General features: G+C 45.6%; 1 protein-coding gene and 1 long non-coding RNA gene across 3 annotated transcripts in view; one reads left to right on the forward strand and one right to left on the reverse strand.

Annotated features, from left to right (window-relative positions):
* Positions 1 to 27,960, reverse strand: part of LOC143807417 (uncharacterized) — a 62,074-nt gene that overhangs the window by 18,092 nt on the left and 16,022 nt on the right. The window lies entirely within an intron of this gene.
* Positions 9,645 to 27,960, forward strand: part of LOC143807415 (mixed lineage kinase domain-like protein) — a 34,222-nt gene continuing 15,906 nt past the window's right edge. The window contains exons 1-9 of one of the 2 annotated variants that reach the window (XM_077288927.1): positions 9,645 to 9,807; positions 21,879 to 22,369; positions 22,840 to 22,899; positions 24,502 to 24,685; positions 24,758 to 24,855; positions 26,522 to 26,657; positions 26,766 to 26,850; positions 26,956 to 27,101; positions 27,559 to 27,608. In XM_077288927.1, the coding sequence (XP_077145042.1) occupies positions 21,919 to 22,369; positions 22,840 to 22,899; positions 24,502 to 24,685; positions 24,758 to 24,855; positions 26,522 to 26,657; positions 26,766 to 26,850; positions 26,956 to 27,101; positions 27,559 to 27,608 (1,210 nt within the window). In that variant the 5' untranslated portion in view covers positions 9,645 to 9,807; positions 21,879 to 21,918. The remainder of the gene's footprint in view (positions 9,808 to 21,878; positions 22,370 to 22,839; positions 22,900 to 24,501; positions 24,686 to 24,757; positions 24,856 to 26,521; positions 26,658 to 26,765; positions 26,851 to 26,955; positions 27,102 to 27,558; positions 27,609 to 27,960) is intronic. The other variant, XM_077288926.1, reaches the window with a different exon arrangement.

The raw sequence follows: 27,960 nt of genomic DNA on the forward strand, positions 1-27,960 counted from the left end.
GTAATTATATCACTACAGTAGTCCATTGGGCACTAGAGCATTTTATTTACTAATAAGTGAGATTTGGTCCTGCTATTGGTAGGGTTATTTTGTGGACTATTACTGTTGGATATGCTAATTATTATTTGTCATAGTACTGTACTATTTATATAGGGAGGAAGTATATCATTTTGTTGTGAAGTCCACTTAGGTATATGATTTATATGGATGTTTTAGTGTCCTCTCTAACAGCGTCCCCTACATGACATTTTGTTGGTATACTTGTTTTTAATTAATAAATATAAATTTTATCATGGTCAAGGTCACATTTCAGTCCTGAGGACAACACAACCAGACCCCCATGATTAGTGACTGTCCAACCCACATCTGATTGAGCCATATTTTAGTGGATCACTTTGCCGACATTAAAGTCAATGCCGCTTGATGGAGGCTGGAGAACCTCACAGCAGTAGAAGTAGAAAAACAGATCCAAAACCCCACAGAGAAATCTCATTCTATTGTACTCCACCTTAGAGCAGAACTAAAATCCATTCTTTTAGATGACTATGATAAACTTATGAACTCCATTAAGCTTAATTATTATTTGTCCCAGCCATCAATGAAGGTAAATTCCCAAAGGAATCCTTACAGGCCACTGTAGTGGTTATTCCAAAATCAAATAATGATCCAGAGCTAATCCCAAATTACAGGCCTATATCCCTGTTAAATTCGGACATCAAGATTTATTATAAAATAATCTCAGAAAGGTTACTCACAATTATGCCCTTCTTAATACATTCAGACCAAGTTGGATTCATTAAAGGGAGGCAAGAAGAGAACTACCGTAAATTTAATTTCACATGTAGAAAAGCAAAAAAATTCCTTCTTGATGCCGAAAAGGCATTTGACCGAATTGAGATTATATGGTAGCCACTCTAAAAAAAAAAAATCGGAATTCATGGACAAATCTTGAAATCTATTATGGCCTTATACTCTTGTCTCTCTGCAAAAATGCAAGTGAATAATATATTATCTCACTCATTTTCTATCTACAACGGGACGCGGCAATGTTGCCCATTATCCCCACTCTTATTCGACCTAATCACAACGGGATGCGGCAAGGTTGCCCATTATCCCCACTCTTATTCGACCTAATCATGGAACCTTTTGCCGAAACCATTAGAACAAATTACTTAATAAAGGGAATACCATTTAACATTAGGCAATGTAAAATAAGTCTATTCGCGGATGACGAACTAATCTTTACCACTAACCCGACCGATTCATTGAGAATTATTACTTCTACTATAAGAGACTTCTCTGCATTTTCATACTATAAAATAAATGATAAAAAAAATCTAAAATTTTAGGCTTTTTCATAGACCACATAACCAAAAAATTGATAGAAAAAGAATTTCCCTATAACTGGGAAAAACATCATATCCCATACTTAGGAATTATAATTACCAATTCTTTATGTAAGGTACTAGATGAAAATCTTAATCTCATACAAAAACAGATTAAAAAAAATATTGAGAATTTTGATAAAGCAAATACCTCATGGCTTGGTAGATTTGTGTTATATAAAATGATAATCCTATCAAAACTTTGAAAAATCAAAACACATGGTTAAGTGGGAAGAAGATCTGACTATATGTTTTTCGCCTGAGTCATGGAAAGAAGCAATTGAAATAACATACAAATGAAATGTAAATGCGAATATTCATGAGAATTACTTTAAAATCTTATCTTGTTGGTTCTACACACCTGTCAGATTAAAGCAGATTTTTGAGGACGGATCGGACTTATGCTGGAGGAACTCTACTCAAAAAGCTAACATATTACATATTTGCTGGTCCTGTCCTAAAATAATCGACCTGTGGAAAGAAGTAGCTAATGTATTGAGCTATATTAACAACTCTGTAGTCGAATTGTCTCCTCAACTGGTTTTGTTCTCGCTTGATTCAAATCGACTTTCCCCCAATATTAACCCCTTCCTGACATCGGACGTACTATCCCGTCGAGGTGGGGTGGGCCCGTATGACCGCCGACGGGATAGTACGTCCAGCGCGATCGGCGGCGCTCACGGGGGGAGCGCGGCCGATCGCGGCCGGGTGTCAGCTGCATATCGCAGCTGACATCCGGCACTATGTGCCAGGAGCGGTCACGGACCGCCCCCGGCACATTAACCCCCGGCACACCGCGATCAAACATGATCGCGATGTGCCGGCGGTGCAGGGAAGCATCGCGCAGGGAGGGGGCTCCCTGCGGGCTTCCCTGAGTCCCCCGCAGCAACGCGATGTGATCGCGTTGCTGCGAGGGTCTTACCTCCCTCCCTGCCTGCTCCAGACCCGGATCCAAGATGGCCGCGGATCCGGGTCCTGCAGGGAGGGAGGTGGCTTCACAGAAGCCTGCTCAGAGCAGGCACTGTGAAGCAGCCTGCACTTCTCGCAGATCGGTGATCTGTCAGAGTGCTATGCAAACTGACAGATCACCGATCTGTATTGTCCCCCCCTGGGGCAAAATAAAAAAGTAAAAAAAAAAATTTCCAAATGTGTAAAAAAAAAAAAAAAAAATATTCCAAAATAATGAAAAAAAAAAAAATATTATTCCCATAAATACATTTCTTTATCTAAATAAAATAAAAAAAACAATAAAAGTACACATATTTAGTATCGCCGCGTCCGTAACGACCCGACCTATAAAACTGGCCCACTAGTTAACCCCTTCAGTAAACACCGTAAGAAAAAAAAAAAACGAGGCAAAAAACAACGCTTTATTATCATACCGCCGAACAAAAAGTGGAATAACACGCGATCAAAAAGACTGATATAAATAACCATGGTACCGCTGAAAACGTCATCTTGTCCCGCAAAAAACGAGCCGCCATACAGCATCATCAGCAAAAAAATAAAAAAGTTATAGTCCTGAGAATAAAGCAATACCAAAATAATTATTTTTTCTATAAAATAGTTTTTATCGTATAAAAGCGCCAAAACATAAAAAAAATGATATAAATGAGATATCGCTGTAATCGTACTGACCCGACGAATAAAACTGCTTTATCAATTTTACCAAACGCGGAACGGTATAAACGCCTCCCCAAAAGAAATTCATGAATAGCTGGTTTTTGATCACTCTGCCTCACAAAAATCGGAATAAAAAGCGATCAAAAAATGTCACGTGTCCGAAAATGTTACCAATAAAAACGTCAACGCATCCCGCAAAAAACAAGATCTCACATGACTCTGTGGACTCAAATATGGAAAAATTACAGCTCTCAAAATGTGGTAACGCAAAAAATATTTTTTGCAATGAAAAGCGTCTTTCAGTGTGTGACAGCTGCCAATCATAAAAATCCGCTAAAAAACCCGCTATAAAAGTAAATCAAACCCCCCTTCATCACCCCCTTAGTTAGGGAAAAATAAAAAAATTAAAAAATGTATTTATTTCCATTTTCCCATTAGGGTTAGGGTTAGGGCTAGAGTTAGGACTAGAGTTAGGGCTAGGGTTATTGCTAGGGTTAGGGCTAGGGTTGGGGCTAGGGTTGGGGCTACAGTTAGGGTTGGGGCTAAAGATAGGGTTAGGGTTTGGATTACATTTACGGTTGGGAATAGGGTTGGGTGTGTCTGGGTTAGAGGAGTGGTTAGGGTTACTGTTGGGATTAGGGTAAGGGGTGTGTTTGGATTAGGGTTTCAGTTATAATTGGGGGGTTTCCACTGTTCGGGCACATCAGGGGCTTTCCAAACGGGATATGGCATCCGATCTGAATTCCAGCCAATTCTGCGTTGAAAAAGGAAAACAGTGCTCCTTCCCTTCCGAGCTCTCCCGTGTGCCCAAACAGGGGTTTACCCCAACATATGGGGTATCAGCGTACTCAGGACAAATTGGACATCATCTTTTGGGGTCCAATTTCTCCTGCTACCCTTGTGAAAATACAAAACTGGGGGCCAAAAAATAAGTTTTGTGGGAAAAAAAAGATTTTTTATTTTCACGGCTCTGCGTTGTAAACTGTAGTGAAACACTTGGGGGTTCAAAGTTCTCACAACACATCTAGATAAGTTCCTTGGGGGGTCTAGTTTCCGATATGGGGTCACTTGTGGGGGGTTTGTACTGTTTGCATACATCAGGGGCTCTGCAAATGCAACGTGACGCCTGCAGACCAATCCATTTAAGTCTGCATTCCAAATGGCGCTCCTTCCCTTCCGAGCTCTGTCATGCGCCCAAACAGTGGTTCCCCCCCACATATGGGGTATCAGCATACTCAGGACAAATTGGACAACAACTTTTTCGGTCCAATTTATCCTGATACCCTTGTGAAAATACAAAACTGGGGGCTAAAAAAATCATTTTTGTGAAAAAAAAAAGAATTTTTATTTTCACGGCTCTGCGTTATAAACTGTAGTGAAACACTTGGGGGTTCAAAGTTCTCACAACACATCTAGATAAGTTCCTTGGGGGGCCTAGTTTCCAATATGGGGTCACTTGTGGGGGGTTTGTACTGTTTGGGTACATCAGGGGCTCTGCAAATGCAACGTGACGCCTGCAGACCAATCCATTTAAGTCTGCATTCCAAATGGCGCTCCTTCCCTTCCGAGCTCTGTCATGCGCCCAAACAGTGGTTCCCCCCCACATATGGGGTATCAGCATACTCAGGACAAACTGGACAACAAATTTTGGGGTCCAATTTATCCTGTTACCCTTGTGAAAATACAAAACTGGGGGCTAAAAAATCATTTTTGTGAAAAAAAAAAAGAATTTATTTTCACGGCTCTGCGTTATAAACTGTAGTGAAACACTTGGGGGTTCAAAGTTCTCACAACACATCTAGATAAGTTCCTTGGGGGGTCTAGTTTCCAATATGGGGTCACTTGTGGGGGGTTTGTACTGTTTGGGTACATCAGGGGCTCTGCAAATGCAACGTGACGCCTGCAGACCAATCCATTTAAGTCTGCATTCCAAATGGCGCTCCTTCCCTTCCGAGCTCTGTCATGCGCCCAAACAGTGGTTCCCCCCCACATATGGGGTATCAGCATACTCAGGACAAATTGGACAACAACTTTTGAGGTCCAATTTATCCTGATACCCTTGTGAAAATACAAAACTGGGGGCTAAAAAATCATTTTTGTGAAAAAAAAAAGGAATTTTTATTTTCACGGCTCTGCGTTATAAACTGTAGTGAAACACTTGGGGGTTCAAAGCTCTCAAAACACATCTAGATAAGTTCCTTAGGGGGTCTACTTTCCAAAATGGTGTCACTTGTGGGGGTTTTTAATGTTTAGGCACATCAGGGGCTCTGCAAACGCAACATGGCATCCCATCTTAATTCCAGTCAATTTTGCATTGAAAAGTAAAATAGCGCTCCTTCCCTTCCGAGCTCTGCTATGCGCCCAAACAGTGGTTTACCCCCACATATGGGGTATCGTCGTACTCAGGACAAATTGCACAACAACTTTTGTGCTCTAATTTCTTCTCTTACCCTTGGGGAAATAAAAAAATGGGGGCGAAAAGATCATTTTTGTGAAAAAATATGATTTTTTATTTTTACGGCTCTGCATTATAAACTTCTGTGAAGCACTTGTTGGGTCAAAGTGCTCACCACACATCTAGATAAGTTCCTTAGGGGGTCTACTTTCCAAAATGGTGTCACTTGTGGGGGGTTTCAATGTTTAGGCACATCAGGAGCTCTCCAAACGCAACATGACGTCCCATCTCAATTCCAGTCAATTTTGCATTGAAAAGTCAAATGGCGCTCCTTCCCTTCCGAGCTCTGCCCTGCGCCCAAACAATGGTTTACACCCACATATGGGGTATCAGCGTACTCAGGACAAATTGCACAACAATTTTTGGGGTCCAATTTCTTCTCTTACCCTTGGGAAAATAAAAAATTGGGGGCGAAAAGATCATTTTTGTGAAAAAATATGATTTTTTATTTTTACGGCTCTGCATTATAAACTTCTGTGAAGCACTTGTTGGGTCAAAGTGCTCACCACACATCTAGATAAGTTCCTTAGGGGGTCTACTTTCCAAAATGGTGTCACTTGTGGGGGGGGTTCAATGTTTAGGCACATCAGGGGCTCTCCAAATGCAACATGGCGTCCCATCTCAATTCCAGTCAATTTTGCATTGAAAAGTCAAATGGCGCTCCTTCCCTTCCGAGCTCTGCCCTGCGCCCAAACAATGGTTTACACCCACATATGGGGTATCAGCGTACTCAGGACAAATTGCACAACAATTTTTGGGGTCCAATTTCTTCTCTTACCCTTGGGAAAATAAAAAATTGGGGGCGAAAAGATCATTTTTGTGAAAAAATATGATTTTTTATTTTTACCGCTCTGCATTATAAACTTCTGTGAAGCACTTGTTGGGTCAAAGTGCTCACCACACATCTAGATAAGTTCCTTAGGGGGTCTACTTTCCAAAATGGTGTCACTTGTGGGGGGTTTCAATGTTTAGGCACATCAGGGGCTCTCCAAATGCAACATGGCGTCCCATCTCAATTCCAGTCAATTTTGCATTGAAAAGTCAAATGGCGCTCCTTTCCTTCCGAGCTCTGCCATGCGCCCAAACAGTGGATTACCCCCACATATGGGGTATCAGCGTACTCAGGACAAATTGTACAACAAATTTTGGGGTCTATTTTCTCCTGTTACCCTTGGTAAAATAAAACAAATTGGATCTGAAATAAATTTTGTGTGAAAAAAAGTTAAATGTTCATTTTTATTTAAACATTCCAAAAATTCCTGTGAAACACCTGAAGGGTTAATAAACTTCTTGAAAGTGGTTTTGAGTACCTTGAGGGGTGCAGTTTTTAGAATGGTGTCACACTTGGGTATTTTCTATCATATAGACCCCTCAAAATGACTTCAAATGAGATGTGGTCCCTAAAAAAAAATGGTGTTGTAAAAATGAGAAATTGCTGGTCAACTTTTAACCCTTATAACTCCGTCACAAAAAAAAATTTTGGTTCCAAAATTGTGCTGATGTAAAGTAGACATGTGGGAAATGTTACTTATTAAGTATTTTGCGTGACATATGTCTGTGATTTAAGGGCATAAAAATTAAAAGTTGGAAAATTGCGAAATTTTCAAAAGTTTCGCCAAATATTCGTTTTTTTCACAAATAAACACAACTTATATCGAAGAAATTTTACCACTATCATTAAGTACAATATGTCACGAGAAAACAATGTCAGAATCGCCAAGATCCGTTGAAGCGTTCCAGAGTTATAACCTCATAAAGGGACAGTGGTCAGAATTGTAAAAATTGGCCCGGTCATTAACGTGCAAACCACCCTTGGGGGTGAAGGGGTTAAATATCTCGGAATTCTTCTGTGTGCTGTGACAAAAATACTTATGGCATCTAAGTGGAAATCAATAGATGTTCCCTCCATTTCAGAAATAATGAAAAGAAGGTCTACCCAGAATTCTTCCGAACATTCTTACGCTCTAAGAAACAATTCTTTAAAAAAATACTATTCCGCATGGTCATCTTGGAACCTATTTCTTTCCTCAAGTTGGAATTCCCCCTTTTAGGTTAAAAGCTTTATTATATGCCAAGAATTACAATTACATATTTAATGAAGCAAATGGAAAATGGTTTTATTATAAATATTGTTCAATAAGGATGATCTATTCCCCTGTCCTTACTCTCCACGTTTATTTGATCCAACCTTTTCTTTTCCTAACTTTTCCTTCCCCATTCTTTTCTTCTTGCATTAACCTTTTTTCTCTGTTGATTCTTCATTGAATATATCTTATAGATCTTATTACTTACTTGTTTAATAGAACAAGTTTTAGATCACTCTGTTATGTTTTATTACTCGTCTTATTGACTAGAACTACAGGTCCTTCTCAAAAAATTAGCATATAGTGTTAAATTTCATTATTTACCATAATGTAATGATTACAATTAAACTTTCATATATTATAGATTCATTATCCACCAACTGAAATTTGTCAGGTCTTTTATTGTTTTAATACTGATGATTTTGGCATACAACTCCTGATAACCCAAAAAACCTGTCTCAATAAATTAGCATATCAAGAAAAGGTTCTCTAAACGACCTATTACCCTAATCTTCTGAATCAACTAATTAACTCTAAACACATGCAAAAGATACCTGAGGCTTTTAAAAACTCCCTGCCTGGTTCAATACTCAAAACCCCCATCATGGGTAAGACTAGCGACCTGACAGATGTCAAGAAGGCCATCATTGACACCCTCAAGCAAGAGGGTAAGACCCAGAAAGAAATTTCTCAATAAATAGGCTGTTCCCAGAGTGCTGTATCAAGGCACCTCAATGGTAAGTCTGTTGGAAGGAAACAATGTGGCAGAAAACGCTGTACAACGAGAAGAGGTGACCGGACCCTGAGGAAGATTGTGGAGAAGGACCGATTCCAGACCTTGGGGAACCTGAGGAAGCAGTGGACTGAGTCTGGTGTGGAAACATCCAGAGCCACCGTGCACAGGCGTGTGCAGGAAATGGGCTACAGGTGCCGCATTCCCCAGGTAAAGCCACTTTTGAACCATAAACAGCGGCAGAAGCGCCTGACCTGGGCTACAGAGAAGCAGCACTGGACTGTTGCTAAGTGGTCCCAAGTACTTTTTTCTGATGAAAGCAAATTTTGCATGTCATTCGGAAATCAAGGTGCCAGAGTCTGGAGGAAGACTGGGGAGAAGGAAATGCCAAAATGCCTGAAGTCCAGTGTCAAGTACCCACAGTCAGTGATGGTGTGGGGTGCCATGTCAGCTGCTGGTGTTGGTCCACTGTGTTTCATCAAGGGCAGGGTCAATGCAGCTAGCTATCAGGAGATTTTGGAGCACTTCATGCTTCCATCGGCTGAAATGCTTTATGGAGATGAAGATTTCATTTTTCAGCACGACCTGGCACCTGCTCACAGTGCCAAAACCACTGGTAAATGGTTTACTGACTATGGTATTACTGTGCTCAATTGGCCTGCCAACTCTCCTGACCTGAACCCCATAGAGAATCTGTGGGATATTGTGAAGAGAAAGTTGAGAGACACAAGACCCAACACTCTGGATGAGCTTAAGGCCGCTATTGAAGCATCCTGGGCCTCCATAACATCTCAGCAGTGTCACAGGCTGATTGCCTCCATGCCACGCCGCATTGAAGCAGTCATTTCTGCCAAAGGATTCCCGACCAAGTATTGAGTGCATAACTGAACATTATTATTTGATGGTTTTTTTGTTTGTTATTAAAAAACACTTATTTGATTGGACGGGTGAAATATGCTAATTTATTGAGACAGGTTTTTTGGGTTATCAGGAGTTGTATGCCAAAATCATCAGTATTAAAACAATAAAAGACCTGACAAATTTCAGTTGGTGGATAATGAATCTATAATATATGAAAGTTTAATTGTAATCATTACATTATGGTAAATAATGAAATTTAACACTATATGCTAATTTTTTGAGAAGGACCTGTATAATCCCCTTCCCAGAAATTGTTAAAAAAAATCCCCCCAAATAAAAAGAAAGTAGCCGAGAATCTCACAGCCCGATAAGTCACAAAAACAGCTGACCAAAAAAATCCCCCAAAATCAACAAGGGAGAACAGATGGTAACAAATTATAAATACGATTGTTTGCTTCAGTCATTATATCTTGTGAGAGGAAAATGAAAGTGAAAGGTAAATCAGACAGAGGAGACAATATCGGGAGGAGGAGGCAGATTCCGGGGGAAGGAAGAAGGGCGGCTGCTGAATGTGGAGGAACACGGAAACAACCGACTGCAAAACTAGTCCGAATATACAAAGTGATTTCCCATTTGCTACGACGTGAAGTGGGAGCCTGTGAGACGGTGAGTTCTGCAAGGTCACGGCCCGGGGTGAGAATCAGCAGCCACCAAACACCGAGAAGCCAATGTCACACCCATCCATGTTAGGTTAAATATAGGGGCGCATGACGCATGCGGCGACGCTGCGGCGCAGACCGCAAATGTGAACGTAGCCTTATGGTGTCCGAGTTTATGCGACAAAGTCATTGTCATGGGGCCGGGACTCTCCGCAGTCCTGCTCACACAGCAGCGGGTTTGTTACACTTGTATCCAGTGCTCTGAGCAATAGATCACTAAGCATTGTGCAGTGACACATTGTAGCTCTTCACATTGGAGCGTCATGGTCACCAAAAACCCAAAGAAGCCAGCGGATCGCAGCAGCCTGACATTAGCAAAGGAGCGTTACGTGGGAGCCCTCCACATCAACACATCTGTCTGTAGGATGACTACACACGTAGAGGGAGGACCGCTCTGTGACAGACATGTGTCCTAATAATGCTCAAAGGTTGTAGAAAGGAGGTATCGGGTTCAATGATCAGTAATGCTCTGCTGTATCCTGCCTGGTACCCTCAGCAGTTCCTCCGGACAGTCTGTGTGACTCGGTTATAGTCTCTGCAGTAATGCTCTGCTGTATCCTGTCTGGTACCCTCAGCAGTTCCTCCGGACAGTCTGTGTGACTCGGTTATAGTCTCTGCAGTAATGCTCTGCTGTATCCTTTCTGGTACCCTCAGCAGTTCCTCCGGACAGTCTGTGTGACTCCAGTTACAGTCTCGGCCTCTCTGCAGTAATGCTCTGCTGTATCCTGCCTGGTACCCTCAGCAGTTCCTCCGGACAGTCTGTGTGCCTCGGTTATAGTCTCTGCAGTAATGCTCTGCTGTATCCTTTCTGGTACCCTCAGCAGTTCCTCCGGACAGTCTGTGTGACTCCAGTTACAGTCTCGGCCTCTCTGCAGTAATGCTCTGCTGTATCCTGCCTGGTACCCTCAGCAGTTCCTCCGGACAGTCTGTGTGACTCGGTTATAGTCTCTGCAGTAATGCTCTGCTGTATCCTTTCTGGTACCCTCAGCAGTTCCTCCGGACAGTCTGTGTGACTCAGTTACAGTCTCGGCCTCTCTCTCTGCAGTAATGCTCTGCTGTATCCTGTCCAGCACCCTCAGCAGTTCCTCCGGACAGTCTGTGTGACTCGGTTATAGTCTCTGCAGTAATGCTCTGCTGTATCCTGTCTGGTACCCTCAGCAGTTCCTCCGGACAGTCTGTGTGACTCGGTTATAGTCTCTGCAGTAATGCTCTGCTGTATCCTGTCTGGTACCCTCAGCAGTTCCTCCGGACAGTCTGTGACTCCAGTTACAGTCTCGGCCTCTCTGCAGTAATGCTCTGCTGTATCCTGCCTGGTACCCTCAGCAGTTCCTCCGGACAGTCTGTGTGCCTCGGTTATAGTCTCTGCACTAATGCTCTGCTGTATCCTTTCTGGTACCCTCCGCAGTTCCTCCGGACAGTCTGTGTGACTCCAGTTACAGTCTCGGCCTCTCTGCAGTAATGCTCTGCTGTATCCTGTCTGGTACCCTCAGCAGTTCCTCCGGACAGTCTGTGTGACTCGGTTATAGTCTCGGCAGCAATGCTCTGCTGTATCCTGTCCAGTACCCTCAGCAGTTCCTCCGGACAGTCTGTGTGACTCGGTTATAGTCTCTGCAGTAATGCTCTGCTGTATCCTGTCTGGTACCCTCAGCAGTTCCTCCGGACAGTCTGTGTGACTCAGTTACAGTCTCGGCCTCTCTCTCTGCAGTAATGCTCTGCTGTATCCTGTCCAGCACCCTCAGCAGTTCCTCCGGACAGTCTGTGTGACTCGGTTATAGTCTCTGCAGTAATGCTCTGTTGTATCCTGACTGGTACCCTCAGCAGTTCCTCCGGACAGTCTGTGTGACTCGGTTATACTCTAGGCAGTAATGCTCTGCTGTATCCTGTCTGGTACCCTCAGCAGTTCCTCCGGACAGTCTGTGTGACTCGGTTATACTCTAGGCAGTAATGCTCTGCTGTATCCTTTCTGGTACCCTCAGCAGTTCCTCCGGACAGTCTGTGTGACTCCAGTTACAGTCTCGGCCTCTCTCTCTGCAGTAATGCTCTGCTGTATCCTGTCTGGTACTCTCAGCAGTTCCTCCGGACAGTCTGTGACTCCAGTTACAGTCTCGGCCTCTCTGCAGTAATGCTCTGCTGTATCCTGCCTGGTACCCTCAGCAGTTCCTCCGGACAGTCTGTGTGACTCGGTTATAGTCTCTGCAGTAATGCTCTGCTGTATCCTTTCTGGTACCCTCAGCAGTTCCTCCGGACAGTCTGTGTGACTCGGTTATAGTCTCTGCAGTAATGCTCTGCTGTATCCTTTCTGGTACCCTCAGCAGTTCCTCCGGACAGTCTGTGTGACTCGGTTATAGTCTCTGCAGTAATGCTCTGCTGTATCCTTTCTGGTACCCTCAGCAGTTCCTCCGGACAGTCTGTGTGACTCCAGTTACAGTCTTGGCCTCTCTCTCTGCAGTAATGCTCTGCTGTATCCTGCCTGGTACCCTCAGCAGTTCCTCCGGACAGTCTGTGTGACTCCAGTTACAGTCTCGGCCTCTCTGCAGTAATGCTCTGCTGTATCCTGCCTGGTACCCTCAGCAGTTCCTCCGGACAGTCTGTGTGACTCGGTTATAGTCTCGGCAGTAATGCTCTGTTGTATCCTGTCTGGTACTCTCAGCAGTTCCTCCGGACAGTCTGTGTGACTCCAGTTACAGTCTCGGCTGTTGTGAACTCTGTGTTCAGGCTCCCTCTTGTGGTCACTGGTGGTATGGTGTGACTTTTGCTTTGGGCTCCCCCTGGTGGCTTTGTTTGTTATCCTGCTGGTCTCTGGCTATCAGCTGGTTCGTTATCCTCTGGGAGGTTCCTATATAGCTCTGTTTTACTTCCACTTGTTGCCGGCTGTCGATGTAATCAGTGCTACTCAGATTCCTTCTGACTCCTTGCTCCCAGTCCATGCAGGATAAGCTAAGTTTTGTTTGCTCATTTTTTGATCAGCAGTGTTTATCATGTTTTCTGTTCCAGCTTGCTAAAATGTAATTCCCTCGCTTGCTGGTTGCTCTAGTGGGCTGAGTTTCTCCCCACACACCGTTAGTTGGTGTGTGGGTTCTTGAAATCTCAGGATGGATATTTTGTTTAGGGGTAGCTAGTTCCTCAGGCTGGCTCGAGACGTCTAGGAATTTTTTAGGCACGTTCACCGGCTACCTCTAGTTGGTTTGGATAGGTTCAGATTTGCGATCAGTCCAGTTACCATCTCCCTAGAGCTCGTCCTTAGTTTAATCACTTGCTGATCTATTTGTGATCCTCAGCCACTAGGGATCATAACAGTACAGCCGGCCAACAAAGTGTTAATTGCATGGCAGAAGCAGGAGAAAAGAAGCCTTGAGAATTTTTTTTTTTCTTGTTGTTGCCGTGTGTCTAGCTGCTGTGCTAGCTTCTCTCCTCCTCTTAATCTTGGTGTGGCTCTGAGTTCAGCTGCTGACATGGATGTCCAGAGCTTGGCTTCCAGTCTGGATCATCTTGCTGCTAGAGTTCAGAGTATTCAGGATTTTGTTGTTCACAGTCCTATGTCTGAGCCTAGGATACCTATTCCGGAGTTGTTTTCTGGAGATAGATCTAGGTTCCTAAATTTTAAGAACAATTGTAAGTTGTTTCTTTCTTTGAAACCTCGTTCCTCTGGTGATGCCGTTCAGCAAGTTAGGATTATTATTTCCTTTTTGCGTGGTGACCCTCAAGATTGGGCCTTCGCATTGGCGCCAGGGGATCCTGCATTGCTCAGTGTGGATGCGTTTTTTCTGGCCCTTGGATTGCTCTATGAGGAACCTAATCTTGAGAACCAGGCTGAAAAAGCGTTATTGGCCGTCTCGCAGGGGCAAGATGAAGCAGAGGTGTACTGCCAGAAATTTCGGAAATGGTCGGTGCTTACTCAGTGGAATGAGTGTGCCCTGGCTGCAAATTTCAGAGAAGGTCTTTCTGAAGCCATTAAGAATGTCATGGTGGGGTTCCCTACGCCTGCTGGTCTGAATGAGTGAATGACTCTGGCCATTCAGATTGATCGGCGGTTGCGGGAGCGCAAACCTGTGCACCATTTGGCGGTGTCTTATAAACAGACACCTGAATCTATGCAATATGACAGAATTCTGACCAGAAGTGAACGGCAAAATTATAGACGGCAAAATGGGTTGTGCTTTTACTGTGGTGACTCAGCTCATGTTATCTCAGCATGCTCTAAGCGCAAAAAAAAGGTTGATAAATCTGTCACCATTGGTACTTTACAGCCTAAGTTCATTTTGTCTGTTACCCTGATTTGTTCCCTGTCATCTTACCCGGTTAATGCCTTTGTAGATTCAGGTGCTGCCCTGAGTCTGATTGATTGGTCATTTGCCAGGCGCTGTGGTTTTGATTTGGAGCCTTTAAAATTCCCTATTCCACTAAGGGGAATTGACTCTACGCCATTGGCTACGAATAGACCTCAGTACTGGACACAAGTGACCATGTGCATGACTCCTGTTCATCAGGAGGTGATTCGCTTTCTTGTATTGCATAATTTGCATGATGTTGTCGTGTTGGGTCTACCATGGTTGCAGACTCATAATCCAGTCCTGGATTGGAAAGCTATGTCGGTGTCAAGTTGGGGTTGTCAGGGAATTCATGGTGACGCTCCTGTGGTGTCAATTGCTTCGTCCACTCCTTCTGAAGTCCCTACGTTTTTGTCAGACTACCAGGATGTATTTGAGGAGCCCAAACTCAATTCTCTACCTCCTCATAGGGACTGTGATTGTGCTATAAATTTGATTCCTGGTAGTAAGTTTCCGAAGGGACGACTTTTCAATTTATCTGTGCCGGAGCATGCTGCCATGCGGAGTTATATAAAGGAGTCTTTGGAGAAGGGACATATTCGCCCGTCCTCTTCCCCTCTTGGTGCGGGATTCTTTTTTGTGGCTAAGAAGGATGGTTCCCTGAGACCTTGTATTGATTATCGCCTTTTGAATAAAATCACGGTCAAATTTCAGTATCGTTTGCCATTGTTAACTGACTTGTTTGCTCGCATTAGGGGGTCTAGTTGGTTCACCAAGATAGATCTTCGTGGTGCGTATAACCTTGTGCGTATAAAACAGGGTGATGAATGGAAAACTGCATTTAATACGCCTGAAGGCCATTTTGAGTACCTGGTGATGCCTTTTGGACTTTCTAATGCTCCTTCAGTCTTTCAGTCCTTTATGCACGACATCTTCCGTGAATATCTGGATAAGTTTATGATTGTGTATCTGGATGATATTCTGTTTTTTTCGGATGATTGGGAGTCTCATGTTAAGCAGGTCAGGATGGTCTTTCAGGTCCTGCGTGACAATGCTTTATTTGTGAAGGGCTCAAAATGTCTTTTTGGAGTCCAGAAGATTTCTTTTTTGGGTTTCATTTTTTCTCCTTCTACTATTGAGATGGACCCAGTCAAGGTTCAGGCTATTCATGACTGGACGCAGCCTACATCGGTTAAGAGTCTTCAGAAGTTCTTGGGTTTTGCTAATTTTTACCGTCGCTTCATAGCTAATTTTTCTGGTGTTGTTAAGCCTTTGACGGATTTGACCAACAAAGGTTCTGATGTGACTAATTGGTCCTCTGCGGCTGTGGAGGCCTTTCGGGAGCTGAAGCGCCGGTTTTCTTCGGCTCCGGTCTTATGTCAGCCAGATGTCTCACTTCCCTTCCAGGTGGAGGTTGATGCTTCCGAGATTGGAGCGGGGGCTGTTTTGTCGCAGAGAAGCTCCGATGACTCTGTGATGAAGCCATGTGCTTTCTTTTCAAGAAAGTTTTCGCCTGCCGAGCGGAATTATGATGTCGGTAATCGGGAGTTGTTGGCTATGAAGTGGGCATTTGAGGAGTGGCGACATTGGCTCGAGGGAGCTAAGCATCGTGTGGTGGTCTTGACTGATCACAAGAATTTGATTTATCTCGAGTCGGCCAAGCGGCTGAATCCCAGACAGGCTCGTTGGTCGTTGTTTTTCTCTCGTTTTGATTTCGTGGTTTCGTACCTGCCTGGTTCGAAGAATGTGAAGGCTGATGCTCTTTCTAGGAGTTTTGTGCCTGTCTCTCCTGGAGATTCAGAGCCGGCTGGTATTCTTAGAGAAGGGGTGATTTTGTCTGCCATCTCCCCAGATTTGCGACGTGTGCTGCAAGAGTTTCAGGCGGATAGACCTGATCGCTGTCCACCGGAGAGACTGTTTGTCCCGGATAGATGGACCAACAGAGTCATCTCCGAGGTTCATTCTTCGGTGTTGGCGGGCCATCCTGGAATATTTGGTACCAGAGACTTGGTGGCCAGGTCTTTTTGGTGGCCTTCCTTGTCGCGGGATGTGCGTTCCTTTGTGCAGCCTTGTGGAATTTGTGCTCGGGCTAAGCCTTGCTGTTCTCGAGCCAGTGGTTTGCTGTTACCTTTGCCTGTCCCGAAGAGGCCTTGGACGCACATTTCCATGGATTTTATTTCAGATCTCCCTGTCTCTCAGAGAATGTCTGTCATCTGGGTGGTGTGTGATCGTTTTTCTAAGATGGTCCATTTGGTGCCCTTGCCTAAGTTGCCTTCCTCCTCCGAGTTGGTTCCACTGTTTTTTCAAAATGTGGTTCGTTTGCACGGGATTCCTGAGAACATTGTTTCTGACAGAGGATCCCAGTTTGTGTCTAGATTTTGGCGGACCTTTTGTGCTAAATTGGGCATTGATTTGTCTTTTTCGTCGGCCTTCCATCCTCAGACGAATGGCCAAACCGAGCGAACTAATCAGACCTTGGAGATTTATTTAAGATGTTTTGTTTCTGCTGATCAGGACGACTGGGTTACTTTTTTGCCGTTGGCCGAGTTTGCCCTTAATAATCGGGCTAGTTCTGCTACTTTGGTTTCTCCTTTCTTTTGTAATTCGGGGTTTCATCCTCGTTTTTCCTCGGGTCAGGTGGAGCCTTCTGACAGTCCTGGAGTGGATGTTGTGGTTGATAGGTTGTATCAGATTTGGAATCATGTGGTGGACAATTTGAAGCTGTCTCAAGAGAAGGCTCAGCTCTTTGCCAACCGCCGTCGCTGTGTGGGTCCCCGACTTTGCGTTGGGGACTTGGTGTGGTTGTCTTTTCGCTTCGTTCCTATGAAGGTCTCCTCTCCTAAGTTCAAGCCTCGGTTTATCGGTCCTTATAAGATTCTGGAAGTCCTTGGCCCTGTGTCATTTCGTCTGGACCTCCCAGCATCATTTGCTATTCATAATGTGTTCCATCGCTCGTTGTTGCGGAGGTATGTGGTGCCTGTGGTTCCTCCGGTTGAGCCTCCTGCCCCGGTGCTGGTTGAGGGAGAATTGGAATACGTGGTGGAGAAGATCTTGGATTCTTGTATTTCTAGACGGAGGCTCCAGTATTTGGTTAAATGGAAGGGCTATGGTCAGGAGGATAATTCTTGGGTTGTCGCCTCTGATGTTCATGCAGCCGATTTGGTTCGTGCCTTCCATGTGGCTCATCCTGATCGCCCTGGTGGTTTTCATGAGGGTTCGGTGACCCCTCGTCAAGGGGGGAGGGGTACTGTTGTGAACTCTGTGTTCAGGCTCCCTCTTGTGGTCACTGGTGGTATGGTGTGACTTTTGCTTTGGGCTCCCCCTGGTGGCTTTGCCTGTTATCCTGCTGGTCTCTGGCTATCAGCTGGTTCGTTATCCTCTGGGAGGTTCCTATATAGCTCTGTTTTACTTCCACTTGTTGCCGGCTGTCGATGTAATCAGTGCTACTCAGATTCCTTCTGACTCCTTGCTCCCAGTCCATCCAGGATAAGCTAAGTTTTGTTTGCTCATTTTTTGATCAGCAGTGTTTATCATGTTTTCTGTTCCAGCTTGCTAAAATGTAATTCCCTCGCTTGCTGGTTGCTCTAGTGGGCTGAGTTTCTCCCCACACACCGTTAGTTGGTGTGTGGGTTCTTGAAATCTCAGGATGGATATTTTGTAAGGGTTTTTTATTGATCGCATAGACCCCTGCTCTATTTTCTGCTTTCTAGTACTAGTGGGCCTCTTTTGCTGAATCTGATTTCATCCCTATGTACAGTGGGGCAAAAAAGTATTTAGTCATTCAGCAATAGTGCAAGTTCCACCACTTAAAAAGATGAGAGGCGTCTGTAATTTACATCATAGGTAGACCTCAACTATGGGAGACAAACTGAGAAAAAAAAATCCAGAAAATCACATTGTCTGTTTTTTTTATCATTTTATTTGAATATTATGGTGGAAAATAAGTATTTGGTCAGAAACAAAATTTCATCTCAATACTTTGTAATATATCCTTTGTTGGCAATGACAGAGGTCAAACGTTTTCTGTAAGTCTTCACAAGGTTGCCACACACTGTTGTTGGTATGTTGGCCCATTCCTCCATGCAGATCTCCTCTAGAGCAGTGATGTTTTTGGCTTTTCGCTTGGCAACACGGACTTTCAACTCCCTCCAAAGGTTTTCTATAGGGTTGAGATCTGGAGACTGGCTAGGCCACTCCAGGACCTTGAAATGCTTCTCACGAAGCCACTCCTTCGTTGCCCTGGCGATGTGCTTTGGATCATTGTCATGTTGAAAGACCCAGCCACGTTTCATCTTCAATGCCCTTGCTGATGGAAGGAGGTTTGCATTCAAAATCTCACGATACATGGCCCCATTCATTCTTTCATGTACCCGGATGAGTCGTCCTGGCCCCTTTGCAGAGAAACAGCCCCAAAGCATGATGTTTCCACCACCATGCTTTACAGTAGGTATGGTGTTTGATGGATGCAACTCAGTATTCTTTTTCCTCCAAACACGACAAGTTGTGTTTCTACCAAACAGTTCCAGTTTGGTTTCATCAGACCATAGGACATTCTCCCAAAACTCCTCTGGATCATCCAAATGCTCTCTAGCAAACTTCAGACGGGCCCGGACATGTACTGGCTTAAGCAGTGGGACATGTCTGGCACTGCAGGATCTGAGTCCATGGTGGCGTAGTGTGTTACTTATGGTAGGCCTTGTTACATTGGTCCCAGCTCTCTGCAGTTCATTCACTAGGTCCCCCCGTGTGGTTCTGGGATTTTTGCTCACCGTTCTTGTGATCATTCTGACCCCACGGGGAGGGATTTTGCGTGGAGCCCCAGATCGAGGGAGATTATCAGTGGTCTTGAATGTCTTCCATTTTCTAATTATTGCTCCCACTGTTGATTTCTTCACTCCAAGCTGGTTGGCTATTGCAGATTCAGTCTTCCCAGCCTGGTGCAGGGCTACAATTTTGCTTCTGGTGTCCTTTGACAGCTCTTTGGTCTTCACCATAGTGGAGTTTGGAGTCAGACTGTTTGAGGGTGTGCACAGGTGTCTTTTTATACTGATAACAAGTTTAAACAGGTGCCATTACTACAGGTAATGAATGGAGGAAAGAGGAGACTCTTAAAGAAGAAGTTACAGGTCTGTGAGAGCCAGAAATCTTGATTGTTTGTTTCTGACCAAATACTTATTTTCCACCATAATATGCAAATAAAATGATAAAAAAACAGACAATGTGATTTTCTGGATTTTTAGTTCTCAGTTTGTCTCCCATAGTTGAGGTCTACCTATGATGTAAATTACAGACGCCTCTCATCTTTTTAAGTGGTGGAACTTGCACTATTGCTGAATGACTAAATACTTTTTTGCCCCACTGTATGTGCCTTCTTCTTACTTCACCGTTAATATTTGTTGGGGGCTTCTATATCTTTGGGGATTATTTCTCTGGAGGCAAGCGAGGTCTTTCTTTCTCTTTAGGGGTAGCTAGTTCCTCAGGCTGGCTCGAGACGTCTAGGAATTTTTTAGGCATGTTCACCGGCTACCTCTAGTTGTTTTGGATAGGTTCAGATTTGCGATCAGTCCAGTTACCATCTCCCTAGAGCTCGTCCTTAGTTTAATCACTTGCTGATCTATTTGTGATCCTCAGCCACTAGGGATCATAACACTCGGCCTCTCTCTCTGCAGTAATGCTCTGCTGTATCCTGTCTGGTACCCTCAGCAGTTCCTCCAGAGAGTCTGTGTGACTCGGTTATACTCTCAGCAGTAATGCTCTGCTGTATCCTGTCTGGTACTCTCAGTAGTTCCTCCGGACAGTCTGTGACTCCAGTTACAGTCTCGGCCTCTCTGCAGTAATGCTCTGCTGTATCCTGTCTGGTACTCTCAGCAGTTCCTCCGGACAGTCTGTGTGACTCCAGTTACAGTCTTGGCCTCTCTCTCTGCAGTAATGCTCTGCTGTATCCTGTCTGGTACTCTCAGCAGTTCCTCCGGACAGTCTGTGTGACTCCAGTTACAGTCTCAGCCTCTCTCTCTGCAGTAATGCTCTGCTGTATCCTGTCTGGTACTCTCAGCAGTTCCTCCGGACAGTCTGTTTGACTCCAGTTACAGTCTCGGCCTCTCTGCAGTAATGCTCTGCTGTATCCTGTCTGGTATTCTCAGCAGTTCCTCCGGACAGTCTGTGTGACTCCAGTTACAGTCTCGGCCTCTCTCTCTGCAGTAATGCTCTGCTGTATCCTGTCTGGTATTCTCAGCAGTTCCTCCGGACAGTCTGTGTGACTCGGTTATAGTCTCGGGAGTAATGCTCTGCTGTATCCTGTCTCGTACTCTCAGCAGTTCCTCCGGACAGTCTCTGTGTGACTCCAGTTACAGTCTCGGCAGTAATGCTCTGCTGTATCTTGTCTGGTACTCTCAGTAGTTCTTCTGGATAGTGTTGGTGGGACTCCTGTTACAATCTCGGCCTCTCTCTCATCAGTAATGCTCTGCTGTATCTTGTCTGGTACTCTCAGCAGTTCTTCCAGACTGGATCCAAAGAAATACTGATAAGGAATCTAGATTGTGAGTCCCCATGTGGACAGCGATGATTATGTCTGTAAAGCTGTTGAATAAATTCTTGTCTGGACTACTGTAACACTCTACTAATCGGTCTCCCTCTTACCAAACTCTCCCCGCCCTAATGTGTCCTGAATGCTGCAGCCAGGATCATATTCCTCACCAACCGTTACACCAATGCCTCTGCCCTGTGCCAGTCATTACACTGGTTACCCATCCACTTCAGAATTCAATATAAACTTATCACTCTCACCCACATAATGCTCCACAGTTCAGCACCACCACCACCACAGCAGCAGTATGACTGCTATGAATTTGACCCCCGGTCCAGTTGTCTTTTATCCTGAGCCCAACAGTGTATTTTAGAAGTGAACCGGAGTGTGATGAACCAAAAATGACAAGATACAGGACCAGAATAAAAATACAATTTTATGTTCCTCTGAAATCTTTATAAAAGTCATGTAACCAAAGAGGAACGTGAAATCTCCTGGAAACACTTGATTCTGGTACATTAATAAAAAGAAATGAACAGAACATGAACCGCTCCGTCCCCATGATTCTACATATAGGAATCCCCCCCCTGACATCACACAGAAGGCACCAGACAGATCAGCCAGAAACAGCCACAGCCTCACTACCAGAGAACCATGGGCTCTACACCAAGACATTTGTGTTTTATTTCCTTTATTTTATGCAGGGATTGATAACATTTTCAATAGTTTTAGAAGGACTTGTATACGGTATATAATGTGAATCTCGTGTTTGGATCTTATTGTGCATATATGATACAATGTATATTTACAGTAATAAAAAGGTATAAAAAATATGATAATAAAAAGACATACAGGTATGCAAAACAGTATAAAATAAACAGGAGAAAACTTACAGAAACGTCTAACTTTGTGAGATTGCAGGCAGAAGTCTACTTGTCTCAGGAAAATACATATTAACACCTGGGTGCGACTTGCAGCTTTTCAAGGCAGATGTTACATTATTGCCAGTGACACAATAAATCTATACATAGTCCACTGCACACACACACACACACACACACACATATATACACATTTCACCAGTCTCCATCTGTTCACCAGCGCAGGATCCCCAAAAATATTTCTCCCACCACAGACACTGAAGCTAGAGCGTCCCCGCTGACCCAATGACCCCGTCCCACCTCTACTGTATGTCAGCGGTAATAATATTCTCTGCTTTTTTCACAGCCGATTTCCACATCCTCTGTCTGCAGCAGCCTGAAGAATTATGGAGGTGGTGAAAAGCATTTTTACAGTTGCAAAAGCAATTTATGATCAGTGTGAACAGGCAGAGACCAACAAGAAGCGCTGCAGTCGCCTGAAGAGCAGAATTGAGCTGCTCTTGGTTCCAGTTGAGAAACTAAAAAATGATCCTGAAAAATCCAAAGAATTGGAGAGGACTCTGTCCGACCTGTTGCTGAACCTGCAAAATGCCAAATGTTGGGTGGCGAAGTACTCGCCAAGCCGCTGGTGGTATAAGTTCCTGCGGGCGAGGGGCATACAGGACAAGTTCACGCACATCAGTGAGCAGCTGAGTAACTCGGCCCAGGTCCTCCAGCTTCTCATCAATGCTGAACTCAGACAACAATTTCTTACATACTTTAATGATGAAAGTCTAAGGAAGCAGAATCTGAAGGACATTGAAGAGGACGTGAAAAGTCTGATGTCTCTAATACAGAGTACGTTCTCCAGATCTAGTACTGTTCACAGCTGAGGGTTTGCTTTATTGCTTTCCAGGCTGGACTGTCCTCTGCTGTCCTGATAGTTGGATACAATGTAGAGCAGAGGTGTCAAACTGCATTCCTCGAGGGCCGCCAACAGGTCATGTTTTCAGGATTTCCTTATATTGCACAGGTGATAATTTAATCACCTGCACAGAATGATTCCAGCACCTTGTGGAATGCTAAGGAAATCCTGAAAACATGACCTGTTGGCGGCCTTCGAGGAATGCAGTTTGACACCTCTGATGTAGAGTGCAGGTAACATGTATCTCTGGGGTCCCAAGGATACTCACAGAGGACTGCCGACAGCCTCGGTGTGTACAGTTTGTGAAGACAGCGCATCTGCATGGTACATGGATCTCAGCGAGCACAGGACACACGGGCGGCCATGTCTTCATGTCTGAGTGATGACCATTTGTTTTATGCAGGTGAGATGACATATGTAAGTGACAGGGTGGATGCGAGGATCCAGCAGGTCCTGCAGATGTGTAAGTATAGCCGCAGTTACAGTATGTAGGGATCATTCATGTCCTCGTGGTTTGGCCTCCAGACTGTGGCTCTGCAGCCTGTGTCCCTCCATCCTGTATCCCTCCATCCTGCATCCCCCCAGCCTGTGTTCCTCCATCCTGCATCCCCCCAGCCTGTGTTCCTCCATCCTGCATCCCCCCAGCCTGTGGCTCTCCAGTCTGCGTCCCTCCAGCCTGCGTCCCCCCAGCCTGCGTCCCTCCAGCCTGTGGCTCTCCAACCTGCGTCCCTCCAGCCTGCATCCCTCCAGCCTGCGTCCCTCCAACCTGTGGCTCTCCAACCTGCATCCCTCCAACCTGTGGCTCTCCAACCTGCATCTCTCCAACCTGTGGCTCTCCAACCTGCGTCCCTCCAGCCTGCGTCCCCCCAGACTGCGTCCCTCCAACCTGTGGCTCTCCAACCTACGTCCCTCCAGCCTGTGGCTCTCCAACCTGCATCCCTCCAACCTGTGGCTCTCCAACCTGCGTCCCTCCATCCTGCATCCCCCCAGCCTGTGGCTCTCCAACCTGCGTCCCTCCAACCTGTGGCTCTCCAACCTGCATCCCTCCAACCTGTGGCTCTCGAATCTGCATCCCTCCGGTCTGCGTCCCTCCAGCCTGCGTCCCTCCAACCTGTGTCCCTCCAGCCTGTGGCTCTCCAACCTGCGTCCCTCCAGCCTGTGGCTCTCCAACCTGCATCCCTCCATCCTGCATCCCCCCAGCCTGCGTCCCTCCAGCCTGCGTCCCTCCAGCCTGTGGCTCTCCAACCTGCGTCCCTCCATCCTGCATCCCCCCAGCCTGTGGCTCTCCAACCAGCGTCCCTCCAGCCTGCGTCCCCCCAGCCTGCGCCCTCCAGCCTGCGTCCCTCCATCCTGCATCCCCCCAGCCTGTGGCTCTCCAACCTACGTCCCTCCAACCTGTGGCTCTTCAACCTGCGTTCCCCCCAGCCTGCGTCCCTCCAACCTGTGGCTCTCCAACCTGCGTCCCTCCAGGCTGTGGCTCTCCAACCTGCATCCCTCCAGCCTTTGGCTCTCCAACCTGCATCCCTCCAGCCTGTGGCTCTCCAACCTGCATCCCTCCAGCCTGCGGCTCTCCAACCTGCATCCCTCCAGCCTGCGTCCCCCTAGCCTGCGTCCCTCCAACCTGTGGCTCTCCAACCTGCGTCCCTCCAGCCTGTGGCTCTCCAACCTGCGTCCCTCCAGCCTGTGGCTCTCCAACCTGCATCCCTCCAACCTGCGTCCCTCCATCCTGCATCCCCCCAGCCTGTGGCTCTCCAACCTGCGTCCCTCCAACCTGCGCATTTCCAACCTGCGTCCCCCCAGCCTGCGTCCCCCCAGCCTGCGTCCCTCCAGCCTGCGTCCCTCCAGCCTGTGGCTCTCCAACCTGCGTTCCTCCAGCCTGCGGCTCTCCAACCTGCGTTCCTCCAGCCTGTGGCTCTCCAACCTGTGTCCCCCCAGCTTGCGGCCCCCCAGCTGCTACGACGTCTTAGGCTGGAGACCAGTGCCATGCACCAAGGGATCACATACGGCAGCAAGTAACCTAAGGGGCCTCAGTCAAGTCAAAGAGTAACTTTGTCATCTTTCACAGTGCAAGCTGAGCTTGTGCGACAGTGGGATATAAAGGAGATTCGAGCTACTGATCTGAGGTGCAGGGATCTGCAAGAAATCCCCGGCAAGAAGACCACTGACAGCCACAGTCTGTACCTAGGAGAATATCACAAGAGCCCAGTGATGATCAAAGTCTTAAAGGGAGAACTGAACAGGAACGATGAGTAAGTTCCCCGGGCAGAGAAGCCGAAGATCCTCAGTGATCGTTCACAGACATGTGCGTCTTCTGTTCTCAGCTATGTGAGAGAAACCTTCCAGTCTGAGTGTAAGACCATGAAGAAATACGAAAGCCCAAACATCTTACGTCTTTATGGCATCTGCATTGATAACTCAGGTGAGAGGCGACCCCAATACGCGCTGATCTCTGCCTGCCCCATCTCCTCAGGGCCGGAAAATTACACTAAACCGCAGACTGCGAGGGTCCAGCACAACACAGAGGAGCAAAACTGGAAAATTATCAGCAGGTTATAACCAACACGTGAAATACCGATCAGAGAAGACTATAATCATATGTAACAACAGTAACAATAGTGCTGGTAGAACAGAACGGAGACAGCAAGTGTAGTCACACGAGGACGGGAAGAACAATGTAATGATACCGTAATATTCACATGTATGAGATAATCACACCGTATGATATAGTAATAGTGATATTCACACCGTATGATATAGTAATAGTGATATTCACACCGTATGATATAGTAATAGTGATAATCACACCGTATGATATAGTAATAGCGATATTCACACCGTATGATATAGTAATAGTGATAATCACACCGTATGATATAGTAATAGTGATAATCACACCGTATGATATAGTAATAGTGATATTCACACCGTATGATATAGTAATAGTGATAATCACACCGTATGATATAGTAATAGTGATAATCACACCGTATTATATAGTAATAGTGATAATCACACCGTATTATATAGTAATAATCACACATGTATGATATAGTAATAATAACACATGTATGATATAGTAATAACACCACAGTATGATATATCGTAGTAATAATCATACAGTATGATATAGTAATAATAACACATGTATGCTATAGTAATAACACATGTATGCTATAGTAATAATCACACATGTATGATATAGTAATAATAACACATGTATGATATAGTAATAACACCACAGTATGATATATCGTAGTAATAATCATACAGTATGATATAGTAATAATAACACATGTATGCTATAGTAATAACACATGTATGCTATAGTAATAATCACACAGTATGATATAGTAATAATAACACATGTATGATATAGTAATAATAACACATGTATGATATAGTAATAATAACACATGTATGCTATAGTAATAATCACACAGTATGATATAGTAATAATAACACATGTATGATATAGTAATAACACCACAGTATGATATAGTAATAATAACACATGTATGATATAGTAATAATAACACAAGGTTCCCACTGCAATAATATAGTGGGTAATCCGCATAAAATCCGCAAAATTAATGAACATGCTGTGTATTTTTCCGCATGCGTTTTTTTTTGCGGAAAAAAATGCAACATGTGCACAAAAATTGCGGAAACCATTATAAATGATGGGATGCATATGTATGAGGATTTTAAGCGTTTTTATAGTGAAAAAACGCGCAAAAAACGCAAAAAATCTGCAACGTGTGCACATAGACTAATAGTGACGTATGGTGATAATCACACCGTATGATATAGCAATAGTCATAATCACACTGTATGATAGAGAAATAGTGACGTATGGAGATAATCACACCGTATGATATAGCAATAGTGATAATCACACTGTATGATATAGCAATAGTGACGCATGGTGATAATCACACCGTATGATACAGTATATGATACTATCACAGTGGATGATAGGACGTGGAGCTGGTGTAGGCGCACTCTGAATGCAGCTTTTCCTCTCTTTTCTCTCCTCCTTACCGTTTCTGCTTCTGGAGCTCACTGTGTCATCTCCCCTGGTCCAGGCAGAGACCCCCAATACTCCCTTGTGATGGAATACTGTGAGAAAGGGACCCTGAGAGAGCTGCTGAGACGAGAGCCCGGCCTGTCATGGGAGTGTCGTGTCCAGATGTCTCTAGATGCAGCCACAGCCTTATACCGGTGCTGTATCCCACCTGTCAGGGCCGGGGGTCCGACCCTGGAGACGACCTGCATGCCGCCCGCACATGGTGATCACTCTCGATAGTAACTGTGGCCTTGTATTTATAGATTACATCAGACAGAGGTGAAAGCCATTCTACACGGCAGTCTGAGCAGCTCCAGGCTCTGGGTGGACAGGGCGTACTGTGTAAAGGTAAAGTACAGCTGCGATCACAGCTTTCCACGCCGTCTGATCAGCGCAATCTGAAGTCTGGACATTGCATAGTATCATTCTGGCCACACCATTTTCTATCTGCAGTTATCAGGGTTTGAGTTCTCCAAGACGGAGTCATCTATGAGAAGGAATCCAGTGGAAAGTTCAGCAAAAAGCAGCGAACTGGTGTATGTGGCCCCCGAGACCTGGCGGGACATCAACACCTACAACAAGCGGAGCGAGATCTACAGGTAACAGCCCAGCACGGGGTGATGGACAGTGCGGAGACTGACCACGGTGTGCTAGAACTGGGGGTGAGCTAGGACCGTGGGCGAGCTAGGACCGGGGGCGAGCTAGGACCGGGGGCGAGCTAGGACCGGGGGCGAGCTAGGACCAGGGGCGAGCTAGGACCAGGGGCGAGCAAGGACCGGGGGCGAGCTAGGACCAGGGGCGAGCAAGGACCGGGGGCGAGCTAGGACCAGGGGCGAGCAAGGACCGGGGGCGAGCTAGGACCAGGGGCGAGCAAGGACCGGGGGCGAGCTAGGACCGGGGGCGAGCAAGGACCGGGGGCGAGCTAGGACCAGGGGCGAGCAAGGACCAGGGGCGAGCTAGGACTGGGGGCGAGCTAGGACTGGAGGCGAGCTAGGCCTGGGGGCGAGCTACGACGGGCGGCGAGCTTCTTCAATGTCTGACCACCTTCTCTTGCAGTTTAGGAGTAGTGATCTTCGAGATTGCGGTTGGTGGATTCCTTTTACAAGGTGAGTGCTGAGCTCTGCGGCACATGGAAGCAGATATTTCATCATCGGAGAGGGTATTAGTGCCACGAGACATCACTCATATAGCGGACCACTGCTCCCCTGCCTACGACATGCAGACGTATTCTCAGGGACCCCAAAGGTGAAAGCCATAGAAGTAGCCACATCTGACGACCATCAGCGCTCCCCCTACACCACGTATTCATTTACCATATTTGTGACAATATTCTGTGATAAGAAGATTGCTGACACACACTAATCGGAGCCTGTGGATTTCCCGCAGGCGCCATGTTATCTGTCACCTGTTATCGCTCATCGTCTTCCGGGATCAGACTACACACAGACTTTGTGATGC

This window comes from Ranitomeya variabilis, chromosome 2, assembly GCF_051348905.1.
Source record: "Ranitomeya variabilis isolate aRanVar5 chromosome 2, aRanVar5.hap1, whole genome shotgun sequence".
Taxonomy (NCBI): Eukaryota; Metazoa; Chordata; class Amphibia; order Anura; family Dendrobatidae; genus Ranitomeya; species Ranitomeya variabilis.